Source organism: Geotrypetes seraphini, chromosome 1 (assembly GCF_902459505.1).
Source record: "Geotrypetes seraphini chromosome 1, aGeoSer1.1, whole genome shotgun sequence".
In the NCBI taxonomy this organism is placed as follows: Eukaryota; Metazoa; Chordata; class Amphibia; order Gymnophiona; family Dermophiidae; genus Geotrypetes; species Geotrypetes seraphini.
Genome location: NC_047084.1, coordinates 407,737,003 through 407,751,018, shown reverse-complemented (window position 1 = coordinate 407,751,018; position 14,016 = coordinate 407,737,003). Strand labels below are relative to the sequence as shown.

Here is a 14,016-nt window from a genome sequence, read left to right as displayed (position 1 = left end):
AGCTTCAATTATCATGGCAAGTGCTTATGACACCCAGATTGTCTTTGTATTGGCATCTGCTTATGGCACACAAGCCTCTGTCATAGAAGGCGCACTTGGAATATAGGCTTTGGATGTTCAGGGGACTTTTTATGCATCACAAACTTCAGCTTACAAGTGAAGTTTCTGGAGTGCAGTGCTAGATACAAGAAGGAAGAAAGGAAGAAAGTGATGCCACTTGAAGAAAATATTTAAATGTACAGCAGATGCAACAGGAGATGTATGACTCATAGGAGTAGAGGAATGAACAGAAATCACTTCTTCATGGGACAAAACTGTCTGGTTATCGGAAAATGTTTCTTTGGTGTCTCTTTAGTTGTTAGTAGTTGATTTTTCTTTTGATATTGCTGGTTCCTCTTCTTCTCAAGGCTGGTGTAGTGGACCTCTAAGGATGTTGTAATATGATTGATAATGTTAGATGAACATAATGAGTCTTTTAACAGTACTAGCCTCTGTGTAGTGCATTTCAATTCACATTCCATATTTAACATCTGATAAAACAATCTCCTGTTGGGCTAGCCAAGGATTTCTGTAGGGTAAAAACCTTATGTCAATAATCTTTCTCTGATTATTTTTTGTTTTGTTTTCTATATGCATCATACATTATTTGAGTTGTTGCAATACATGTGGTATTATATAACTGGTAGTTGTTGCTAATTTGAATTGTAAAATTATGGGGCTGGTTTATTATTTGCCTGTTTATTTATTTAGTTATTTGTCCAATTATTTAACTACCTATTTATTTATCCTTATCCAATTATATAGCCATTTATTTCTTTATTTTCATCTAAATTATATAGCCATTTATTTACTCATTCATATTTATCTTCATACTTATTCATATATTTAACAGTTTCTTCACTTATTTACCCAATTATTTATCAACCTATTTATCTATTTATTTATTTTATTTAATTTAATTATATAGTCATTTATTTATTTATTTATACACTCATCGATATATTTATTTATATATTTAATTATTTATTTAGTTGTTCCATAGTTGATCAATTATTAATTGATCTATTTATTTAACTATTGCATAATTAACTGTAATTATATTTATTTATTTGCTTGTTGTTTATTTATAGAGTTATTTATAGATTTATGGATTTGCTTATGTGCATATAATATGTATAATTAATATGGAATTGGGTTTTATTATATTATTTATGTTTTTTGAGGTTTGGGCTATTGTTTATGGTCCTTGGAAAATCTATGCTGGCCAGTTGGGACCAGGGGACAGGATACATCTTTGTGACTTGAATTCCATGATTTCCTATGAGTTTAGTAAGGAGATCAGAGAAGTTGTGGGAGTCATGGGGGGAGGGGTTGGGGATGGTTTGGAAATTGGAAAGGTTGGAGGGGGAAGAGGGGGGAAGGGGGATATGTGGGGAAGGGAGAGGGTGGGGAAGGGGATGAGTTGATTGTGTAAATTATGTGCTTCAATCAGGTATGCTTGCTTATGTGTGGAGTCTGATTTGTAGCTGGAGGGAACCCAGGTCATCCAAGGGGAGGGCACTAAGGGCAGGGACAGCTTCCTCTGTAAATTTCTGTCATGGTTTGATGAAGCAGATTTTTTGTTCTCATGATTAAAACCATGACATGGAATGTGGGAGGGATTTCCTCTCTGATAAAGTGTGAAAAATTGTTTCATGTTATGAAAAAACAACAGGTTGATATAGCCTTACTTCAAGAGACACACTTGTCTGGGGAGGAACATAAAAAATTGTGTAAATGGTGGGTGGGAGATATGATTGAAGCTCTGGTGGTGGGGAGAAAAGCTGGAGTGGCCATTTATTTCATAAACGCTTGCAGGTCCACCTTCCATTCCCTCGCCCCTCTCTCCACTAAAACCATTTCCTACTCCCGTAAGGCCCCTTGGTACCTCCCATACCACAGAGAACTGAAACAGAAATGCCGTGCTCTGGAACGAAAATGGAAAAAATCTAAATCCCCTACAGACAGACTCTCCTGGAGGGTCAACATTAAAATCTATAATACTGTTCTAAAAAAAAGCAATGAAAAACTTATACGGTGACAAAATCTCCAAATCCAACAATCAGAGTAGCACATTATTTAACATCTGGCGTTCCTTAACCTCCAAAAATGACTCCATACTTCCCTCCTCCCCCTCAGCCGATTCTCTAGCAAAGTTCTTCAACGATAAGGTCTCCACCTTGAGGCGCTCCTTCCCACCTACAATCTCCTATAAATCTCTGATTCCAATTGACCCCCAACCCTATCCCAACAGACTCCTACCCTATCCCAGCAGGCAGATCCTGGTCTTCCTTCGAACTTGTTTCCGAATCCCTGGTCTATAATCTCTGCTTCAAATTGAAATCCTGCAACTGTACCTTGGATCCTTTCCCCTCCTACCTCTACGAGAACACTCCCCCTCAGGCCATCTCATCTCTTACCATTCTCATAAACTCCGCCCTCCATTCGGGTCTCTTCTCCCCAGAAATGGGCCATATTTCCTTAACCCCACTTCTGAAAAAAAACTGAGCTTGACCCCTCTACACCATCCAGCTACCGTCCAATAGCTAACATTCCCCTTCTTACCAAGATGCTAGAGTCCATCATATCCACTCAACTATCTTCCTACCTTGAGAAATTCACCGTTCTTCAACCCTACCAATATGGCTTCCATCCCAATTTCAGCACCGAATCCCTTCTGATCTCCTTAATCTCAAAAGTTCAATATCTCCATTCTCGCAACAAGTTCGCCGTCCTTCTTCAATTCGACCTCTCTGCAGCTTTTGATGTCGTCCATCATGATATTCTAATTTACCAACTCACCAAGATAGGCATAAACTCCACAGTCCTTGACTGGTTCTCGGTTCTTACGCTCCCGCTCCTACATAGTCAACATGAAGGGCACTTCTTCCTCCCCCTGGAACCCGATCTGTGGAGTCCCGCAAGGCTCACCTCTCTCTCCTATCCTCTTCAACATTTATATGTCCTCCCTTAAACTCCTCCATCTCTCCCTCCTTGAAACACTCTACACTTACGCAGACGACATCTTTGTCCTCCTCGAGACCGACCAGAACCTCACCAACCTCTCGGCGAACATATCCTCATGTATATCGAACCTTCAATCCTGGGCCCACACTGTGCAGATGAAACTGAACGAATCTAAAACAAAACTTCTCTGGCTCGGCCCAAAATTGGACCAACTGCCCCACCTCCATCCCACTGTCCTCTGGCCCCACTCTGCATCTTGAATATTCTAGTAAAGTTCTGGGAGTCATCATTGACTCTACACTTTCCTTCAACGACCACCTCAACTCCCTAGTAAAAAAATGTTTCTTCAGCCTTCACATGCTGAGAAAAGTGAGATCCTGTTTCCATCAAAAACACTTTGCCGTCCTTGTCCAATCCACCATCCTTTCCAGACTGGACTACTGCAACTCTATCTACCTTAGCCTAACAAAGAAAAACCTTCAAAGACTCCAGCGGATTCAGAATACCGCTGCTAAGCTTATCTTCGCAAAAAGCAAATTCAACCACGTCTCACCGCTTTTATCCAAGCTCCACTGGCTTCCGATTATCTCCAGAGTCCACTTCAAATGTGCCTGCCTCACTTTCAAGATCCTACACGGTATCCTCCCTCCCTTCATTCCTCTTTCTTGGAACTCCTCTAACCCCAATTCTGCCAGATCCACCCAAAACGGAAACTTTCCTTTCCCCTCTCTAAAGACATTTCACTTGTAGGAAAACTAAGTTCTTCCCTCCCTTTCAGAATCACTCAGCTCTGGAACAACCTTACCTCCCCTCTTAGGAATCTGAGCTCCCTCCAACTCTTCCGTAAACATCTGAAACCTGGTTATTCTCAAAAATGTAACTCCTCCTCCCTCTCTGGTTATTCTAGTCCTCTAAATTTTCTCTTCATTTTGCCTCTTCCCTCCACTGGAGTTCCTTTCTACCCTAACTCTTGTTAACCGTGTCGAGCTTTACGAATGTAGAGATGATGCGGTATACAAACCTAAGGTTTAGATTAGATTAGATTAGATATGCTAATTGATCCACACGGCAGATATATTACAGCTCATGTACAAGTAGATAGAAATTCCTTCCTTATCTGTAACTTGTATGCCCCTAATGTTTATAATAAGAATTTTTTTAAATCTCTCATTACAAAATTACAGGGTCAGTTGAGTTCTGCACAGTTAATCATAGAGGGTGATTTAAACTGTGTTGCTGATCCTGCTCTTGATAAATCTTTATCATCCTAGGTCTGGTTTGGGAGAAAGGGTCAAAGTGGTATCTTTGATGTGTGAAGCTCTGGAGGTGGTGGATGTGTGGAGGGTTTTAGATTCTACTGTTCATGATTATATTTATCTTGGGCCCATTTGACTCAAGCTTGTTTAGATTATATACTCCTGGATCATAAGACTTTTAGACAAACTTTAGAGGCTACTAAATGTCCGACCATTATTTCAGATCATGCCCCGGTGTGGATCATGATTCAGGATGTTTATGTGAGGGATAGAGCCTAATGGCAATTTCCTTTGGAGTTAGTTGTATGGGGACTCTGCTTTTCTAGAATACTTACATCAAAGTGGGCTGATTATCAACATAATAATGTGGAGCATAGGGCCGAACCTGTTCTTTATTGGGAGGCAGCGAAAGCTGTGTTAAGGGTTATATAATAGCGTATCTTCATACCAAGCAGAAATTACTGGATCTTGCAATTTTATGGTTAGAGCAAAGGTTGGTACAGCTGCGGAGGGCCTATGATAGTTGGCTTATGGAGGGATTGCGGACTAATCTTCTGACTGCACAAGCGGAACTGAATTAGCTGCTTCATCAGAGAGCCAGAAAATCTGCTATGTATTATCAATATCAACTATATCATTTGGTAGAAAGCCTAGTGGTATGTTGGCCCATAGGTTAGACGGGAGTGGGGCACACAATGTGTTTTGATTCTTCAGGATCAGTCAAGTAATTGTTGCATGAGGATGGTAAGATCTCGAGGGAATTCCGTTTTTATTTTTGAAGCACTGTATTCCAGGGGTTCCCCAACGGATTTTGATCCAGCTGTCTATTTAGATAGTATGGATTTGCCCATGATATCGCAACAGGCTGTACGAGTGATTAACCTGCCAATATCCCAGGATGAAATAGAATTGGCAATTTAAAAGAGCAAATTGGGGAAAAGCATCAGGCTCTGATGGTTATCGTGCTGAATTTTATACGTTAATGGGGAATGGCATTTTGCCACTTCTAACAGAATTGATGAATCTTATTATAAATGGGTAGGTTATGCCAGATTCCTTATGTAGAGGTCAGGTGATTGTTTTGCCTAAACCGGGAAAGGATCCAACTCTCCCGAAGTCTTTTAGAGCAATCTCATTGCTTGCTTTGAGATTAAGTTATTGGCATCTGTGTTGGCTAATCGCTTTGCTAGAGTTCTGCCGGATATATTGGCGTCTCTACAGGTGGGTTTTGGGAAAGGGTGTAGGGCAGTGAAAAATACCCAGACCATATTGGCATTATTGCAGGCGGTGCATGCTGCAGGGACTCCCTCCTTGCTCATTAGTTTTGATGTGGAAAAGGCTTTCGATAAAGTGAGGTGGGAATTCCTGTATGCGGTACTGAAGAAACATGGTATAACAGGTCGTATTGGACGATGCCATTCAAGTATTATATGATAGACCTTTGGCCCAAATGTGGGTGAATGGTCAGCTAACGGATCCCTTTGACATAAGGAAAGGGACTATACAGGGGTGTCCCTCTCCCCATTGTTGTTTGTGCTCACAATGGATCCTCTTATTTGTGAAATTATGGGGAATCTGGAAGTCACTGGGGTTCATCTAGGGTTGGAACACTTTAAAATTTTGGCCTTTGCTGATGACCTTTTGGTACATCTCACTGATCTGATCTCCTCGCTCCCAATTTTATTGGAAAGTATGTGTGAATATGGGGACTTTTCGGGGATTACTTTGAATATCTCTAAATTGGAAGCTATGGCGCCATTATCCCAGACTAAGGAATCATTTGCGTTGGTCAGGGGATGACTTTAATTATCTAGGCATTCGTTTACCAGCAGATCCGAGAAGGCTTTATGAATGTAATGTTCCTCGTCTACTGGTGGATACCAAGCGTGGTTTAAATGTATGGTCTTCATTACCATTGTCATTGAATGGGAGAATAGCGCTATATGGCATGATCATTTTCCCATTATGGTTATATACTCTTTAACAGCTGTCATTGTGGATTAAGAAGAAGGATAATGTTGCTTTGGCTTCTGCTTTACAATGTTTTTTTTTGGAAGAGGAAAAAATCCTAAATTGAGATTGGATTATATGATGGGAGGCTAGAGGAGGGGGGAGGATGGGGGGTTCCTAATCTTTATTTTATTAATTTGGCTTTTGGACTTAGACATCTTAGGGATTGGTTTCTAGGTACTTTGGAATATACGTGGTGTGAGACGGAACGCTCTCTTTTTTCAGCCTTTTTTCTTTTACTGACTCATATTTTTTAATGTGCCAATAGTATTTCGGGATCACCCGATTTTGAAATATATGCAGATGGTGTGGTCTGCTTTGATGAAGATATGGCAAATTAGGGGACAGCACACTGACTCTCTTCCAATAGTGGGGAATTTGGCATTTCTTCCAGGGATGGATCAGGATCCTATTCAAAGATGGGCGTGCTCCTTGATAGAACATATATTTTCTTTTGTGGTGGAGGACAACAATGTACTTTCATTTGAGGGATTTGTTGGCTCATTCGGGAGTGTGGTTCACTGACACGTTTGCTTATGTACAATTGATTCATTATATCAACACATTGGAAAAGGGAGGGTTTGGTTTTGGAGGTGGGTATAAATTGGGAGTTTTACTTGAACAGCTGGATGTTCTACCCTCTGTTTCTTATTTTAAAAGATCCTTGATTCTGTTTATCCAAGTAAAATTATATAGGGGAATAGCAGCTAAGTAGACTAAGGAATTGGGGCTGGAGATTGGGGACGCTGTCATAGAGAAGGCTCTTCAATTAGGGGTTTCTTCAATTTCTAGTACTTATTTATAGAGAGAGTCTTTTTCAACACGGATTCACCAGGGTAGGTCCTGCCAATTCAATCTTATCAGCTTCTTTGACTGGGTAACAAAACAGCTAGACTTGGGAGAATACATGGACGTCGTATATCTAGACTTCAGCAAAGCTTTCGATAGTGTCCCGCATCGCAGGCTGTTGAGCAAGATGAAATCAAGGGGGCTGGGAGAAACACTAACTACATGGGTCAATGACTGGCTGAGTGCCAGACTTCAGAGGGTGGTAGTTAATGGTACCCTCTCTAAAACATCGGAGGTGACCAGTACTGCAGGGCTCAGTCTTGGGCCCGCTCCTTTTCAACATATTCATAGGTGACCTAACTCAGGGGCTTCAAGGTAAGGTAACGTTATTCGCTGACGACGCCAAACTATGCAATGTAGTGAGAGATGGCAATTCACCCGATAGTATGACAAAGGACCTACATTTTTTGGAGCTTTGGTCCTCGACCTGGCAGCTGGGCTTCAACGCTAAGAAATGCAAGATCATGCACCTCGGCAGCAGAAATCCGTGCAGAACTTACACCTTGAATGGTGAGATCTTAGCTAGAACTTCAACAGAACGAGACTTGGGAGTGATCATCAGCGCAGACATGAAAACTGCTGATCATGTGGAGAAGGCTTCATCTAAGGCAAGGACAGTTGTTAGGTTGCATCCGCAGGAGTTTCATCAGCCGGAAGCCCTGAAGTAATAATGCCATTATACAGAACCATGGTGAGACCTCATTTGGAATACTGTGTGCAATTCTGGAGGCCACACTACCGAATAAGATGTGCTGAGAGTAGAGTCGGTGCAACAGATGGCCACCAGGATGGTCCTCGGGGCTCAAGGATCTATCGTACGAGGAAAGGCTTGAAAAATTTGCGGCTGTACTCACTCGAGGAACGTAGGGAGAGAGGAGACATGATCGAGACGTTTAAGTATATTACCAGCTGTAACGAGATGGAAGAAGAGATTCTCTTTCTCAAAGGACCCTCAGCCACAAGAGGGCATCTGCTCAAACTCAGGGGCAGGAAATTTCATGGCGAGACCAGGAAATATTTCTTCACCGAGAGAGTGGTTGATCCTTGGAACGAGCTCCCGGTGCAGGTGATTGAGGCAAAACAGCGTGCAAGAATTTAAGAGCAAATGGGATGCCCATGTGGGATCCCTTAGAGCAGTGGTCTCAAACTCAAAACCCTTTGCAGGGCACATTTTGGATTTGTAGGTACTTGGAGGGCCTCTGAAAAAACAGTTCATGTGTTATTAAAGAATTGACAATTTTGCATAAGGTAAAACTCTTTATAGTTTATAAATCTTTCCTTTTGGCTAAGTCTTAATAATAATATTGTCATTTATTAGCTAAAGGAGACATATGATCAAGAAACTGTTTATTTTACTTTTGTGATTATGATAGACATACTGAGGGCCTCAAAATAGTACCTGGCGGGCCGCATGTGGCCCCCGGGCCGTGTGTTTGAGACCACTGCCTTAGAGGGTTAAGCCAAGGGAACCTGTCACCAGGAGTAGGATCCCTAGGATAGTAGACTTGGGGGTGGGTCAGTAGAGTGGGCAGACCTGATGGGCTATGGCCCTTATCTGCCGTCAATCTTCCTATGTTTCTATGTTTCTATGAGAGCTTACGTTTCTCAAGTTCAGGCTTTTCATTTTGGTTGTGTAGATTAAAAAATATGCCAGAGATCAATGAAAATTTTCCTGACTGGTTATGCTGGAATGGCAAACTCATGTCTCCCCTGAGGATTAAGTCATGTTCTAAGTATTAAGATGCCTAGGCTATATAAGTACAATAGAATTTTAGTAGACACGTGGCAAACTTTAAAATACATCAATAATTTTACACCTATTCCAATTCATAAATCCACGTGTTCAGACCATATGGGCAAGATTCAAATAGGCGGGTTTAAGATCATTTGGAAACACTGGATGGACATTGGTCTGACCCAGTAAGGCTATTCTTATGTTCTTTATTCTGCGGTAGTATTTCTTCCCTGCTAGTTCCTTCTTTGTTTACAAAAGAGCCCAGGAGATTGAAATCCTTTACAACTTCTATTTTATCGCAATCAAGATCAAAATCTTCATCAATTTTCCATGTTCATGAGCTTCGTCTTGTTTGTGTTCAGTTCTAATACCATGTTATGACTTTTGGCTTTGACTTTTCTCAGTAGATATAGCAGGTCTTCTTTGCTGACTGGTGATGAGTATTGTATCATCTGCATAGCGCAGGCTGTTTGTAGAGGTGTGAATTTGTAATATTGCTATAATTTGAAGAAATGTGCATGATACGAATTAAATGACCACTAGTATTTTTGCTTCATGTTCGCTCCTGTGTACATTCTATGAGCACAAGTGCAAGCTTAAATGCATATATTTTTGAATAGGGACAAAAAAAAGATCTGCGGGATATTCATTTGATATTACTGCTTAGTTATAGGTGGTCTAGAAATAAATAAATAATAGTTAGAATCCTCCAGATGCTTATCTCTACGGTTGTACTGTAGTTTTCACACATCTTTTTGTTTATAATAAATTGTTCATATTATATTTTGCTTTGTGCTTTTTGAACTTGTTTTACCTATTTGTATATATATATATATATATATATATATATATTTTTTTTTTTTTTTTTTTTTTTCCTGTCATCATCCGGGTACTATGTGCTTTTTTTGTTCTACTTTTTCCCACATTTGGTTGCTTGGGGTATTTTTTTGTGGAGCCTGTGCTTCCCCTCTCTTTGTTTTACCAAGCAAAATATTCAGTGGGCATATATCTCCAAAACACTTCTATACTGGCTGGAGGAGCTGTGGTTCCATTGCCTACATTTCATTGCAATCAAAGATCTTTTCTTCATTATTGAAGATTTTTGTGTAGTATTGCCTCCACTAATTTTGATACTTTAATTTAGGTTTTTTCTAGAAGCAAATATAATAATATGGCAACTGACAAGATCACTAAATAAAAGGCAATATAAAAAAAGCAAAAAAGGCTCTCACCTGCTGGATTTCCTCTTTCATTTTATTGTAAGCCAGCATGTCATCTGAATATAAATTGTTGGTAAGAGATGTGAGATTAAGCTGCAGTGATAAAGATTCCATATGATCATAATGGAAAATTTATTTGTTCTCACTGTCTGTCTACAACACTGTGGTGACCATACCTATTTCTTGTATTCTATAACTCCTGAATTCCTCATTGCTGTTATCACTTCTGAGCATTTCTGGCTTTAGTAATCCGTTCAGTGCTAAGAAGGCCATAAGCCATTGTAACACTAATAGGGGAATTCAACAAAGGGTGCTAAGCGCATTAGCACACGTTAATGCATTAGTACATGCAAACCGCTAAAGATACCCATTTCCAATGGAAGTCTTAACAGTTAACATGCGCTATGCAGTGTTTTCAACCTTTTTACACCCGTGGACCGGCAGAAATAAAAGAATTATTTTGTAGACTGGCAAACTACTAAGACTGAAATTTAATAAAACACATTTCTGCCCCGTCTCCGTGAGCTCAGTTCCCGCAAACCATCTGATCCCATCCGCACAAAGCCTCATTTATGATTTTTATATTGAACGTATTTTATTAAAGTATAAAAGGAAACAATATTCTGTACAATTATCATTTTATAAATACAAGTATACAGAGCAAGGACCAATAAAATTCTTGTCTCCCCTCCCCTCTACTATCAAGAAAACTGAACAAGCCAAATTATTACAGAATGCTACACAGAAATATCATGCTAACAGGAATAGTGTTAGGGAGTGCTCCCTGGTCAGAGAGAGCCCTAAGCCAGCTGGAAGCTAAAGAAGTACTGCCTGGGCTTTGCAGTCCCCAGTTATGTCTCTAGCAGGACATATATTTCAAATCTGATATATTCTAATGACAAAATAGAAATAAAATGATTTTTTTTCTACCTTTTGTTGTCCTCTGGTTTCAGCTTTTATTTTATTTTCACTCTTTTCCTTCCAGCGTCTGCCCTATCTCTTCAATCCAGCATCTGCCTGTTCCATCCACTGTCTGCCCCTTCCAGAAACTGTCTGTCTCCCCTACCATCTCTTCTCTAGAACCCCCCCCCCCCTTTGGTCTGGCATCCATCATCTTTCCCTCTGTTCCCTCATGGTCTGGCATCTTTCTCCTTTCATCTCTCTTTCCCTCCCCCCTGTGGTTTTTAGCATCTCTCTCTTCTCATTTCCTCCACTCAGATCTGATATCTCTGTCTCCTTCCCCATTCTCTGGCATCTCTCTCTCTCCCTCTCTCTCTCTCTTTCCCTTTCCTTCTCTGGTCTTCCTTCTTTATTTTCTGCCTCCCGTCTAAATTAAATTCTTTCTTACATATGAAGTCCTCAGATTCCCTCTTTTCACTGTCTACCCACAACATGCCACCCCTTTCCTTCACCCCTCCACTATCTCACTAACTCTACTCTTCTTCTACCCCCATCCAGCAAATGTCCTTTTTTCTTTATCCCTCCTTCCATCCAGTATGTGTTCTTTCTCCACTTCCATTCAGCATTTGCTCTCCCCTTCTCCCCCATTTCCATCATCTGCCCTCTTCTCTCTCCCCACTTCTCCCACCTTCCATCATCTTGCCCCTTCTCTCTCTTTCCCCCCACTTCCATCATCTGCCCCTTCTCCCCACTTCCAATCATCTGCCCATTCTCTTTCTTTCCCCCACTTCAATCATCTGCCCCTTCTCTCAATCTTCCATCCACCACAGGCCCATCTCTCTACCTTCCTCTCACCTTTCTTTCGATTTTGGCAACAAGATCGGCAACACCCCCCTCCCCCCCACGATGACACTCAAGATCGGCAACAGGCCTCCTTTTCCCCCGGCATCAACAGCACTTCAGATCGGCAAAACGGTGCTCAGTCCAAAGCTTCCCTCTGATTAGAATTGCCCTGGGCGAAACAAGAAGCTGGAGTCAGAGGGAAGCTTTGGCTGAGCACCACATTGCCGATCTGAAGTACTGTTGATGCCGTGGGAGGAGGCCCGTTGCCGAACTTGAGTGCCATCACAGGAGGGGGGGGGAGGTCCGTTGCTGATCTTGAGTGCCGGGGGGCCCCGTTGCCGATCTTGAATTGCGTCGCGAGGGGCCGCCGATGCCGATGGCCCCAATCCGATCTTGCTGGCCCTGCACGGACCAGCAGGAATTATCTGTGGACTGGCGGTTGAAGAACAGTGCGCTAATGCATTTGCATGTGCTAATGCGCTTTAGCACTCTTTATTAAATTCCTCTCTACGGGCCCCTTTTACAAAGCTGTGGTAGCAATGCTGCCTTGCATTGAAGCCCATTCGATTTCTTTTTTTTATAATTCTTTATTCATTTTCAAGATTACAATAAGTGTTATATATGTTCAATCACATTAACAATAAATACATCACTTAAAAACTATCATTGGTATCTTACATAAACTCTTATCCTTCCCCCCTCCCCTTCCCTCCCTACCATATATTCCATTATCTTATATAATATGTAATATTAAAATATCCCCCCTCCTTCACAATTAAACTAAATAAATTAAGGGAAACAATGCCAACTAATCCGTACAATATTTTGTAAATGGTTTTCACACATCCTGAAATTTCCTGAAATATCTCTGCTAGCGTTGCAATAATATCTTTCCATTTTATAGATATAACATAATGAGTTCCTCCAAAAATTATAATTTAATCTTCTAGGTCGTTTATTCCAGAGCACCTGAGAACCATTTTGGACTACCCTGACTCCTCTGGCTCGCAGCCGCTTGCTTAACTGTTAATTTTTCTAGTCCATTGTTCCTTTTGTTCTGCTTGGTATGACTGTGTCTTTTGGGTTTACTTTTGTACTATTTCTTTGGATGGAGGACCCAGGGTGGGGGGGATGCTTTGTGGGACGGTTTTGGGGTGGGGGGTGGATATGGGTAGATTGGGACCTGTGGGTCTGGGATTTTCTGTGGAAAAAGTTGAGCTGTTTGCTTACTGTACCATTGTTGTGATGCTGTTTTTGTTTGCTCAATAAAATATATTTGACATATAATTTAATCTTCTCCAATCCTTCCAATTATATGTAATTTGTTGAATGGCAACACCAGTCATTATAAGTAATAATTTATTGTTGTTCGCAGAAATCTGACTTTTTGCTCTCATTTCCATACCAAATATCACAGTATCATATGATAATGCCACTGGGTTATCTAATAAATTATTAATTTGGGTCCCAAATTGATTTCCAGAAATTCATAAATGGGCAATAAAATAATAAATGGTCTAAAGTTCCTGCTTCTAGATGACAGTGCCAACATTTATTAGACAAAGAGCTATCTAATTTTTGCAAACGAACAGGGGTCCATAACGCTCTAAGTAACAGAAAAAAACAAGTTTGTCTCAAAGATGCCGACACTGTACATCTCATCCTCCAAGACCAAATTCGTGGCCATTGAGATGCAGTAATTTCAGCTTAAATCTCAATGCGTCCAAATATCTCTTAGACAGTTTTTTAATTTCTTTTTAATAAATCCATTTAATACTTTGTACCACTGTGTGGCCTGGTGACCCAAGAAGTCTGCCTGAAAACATAGAAACTCCATACTATATTGATTATTAAAGTTTTTCCAATCAAGGAACCCCGCCTGAATGGCATGCTTCAGATGCAACCATCTAAAATTTTCTGATTTATTAAGTCCAAATTTATGTTGCAATTCGATTTCTATAGGCTTCAGTGCGTTTACAATGGCAGCATTGCTACCAAGGCTTTGCAAAAGGAGCCCTAAGTGTAATAAGAGAGTATGAGCAATCACACTAATGTAACTGGAGGGGCTGTTTCTTTAGCATAGTATGCAGAGTGGCAGGTTCATATCTCCAGTTGCCAAAACCATCTTTGCAAAGTACAGCACATAGCATGTGTTGAGCTTTATATATGTTGGTAATCCAACCCTGGACACAAGTAG

At 40.7% G+C, this 14,016-nt stretch overlaps 1 protein-coding gene across 1 annotated transcript in view; it reads right to left on the bottom strand.

The window, feature by feature from the left end:
- SPINK4 (serine peptidase inhibitor Kazal type 4) overlaps window positions 1-14,016 on the bottom strand; it is a 56,479-nt gene that overhangs the window by 24,855 nt on the left and 17,608 nt on the right. Inside the window, exon 2 of the mRNA XM_033918321.1 lies at window positions 10,089-10,132. Within this exon, the coding sequence (XP_033774212.1) occupies window positions 10,089-10,132 (44 nt within the window). The remainder of the gene's footprint in view (window positions 1-10,088; window positions 10,133-14,016) is intronic.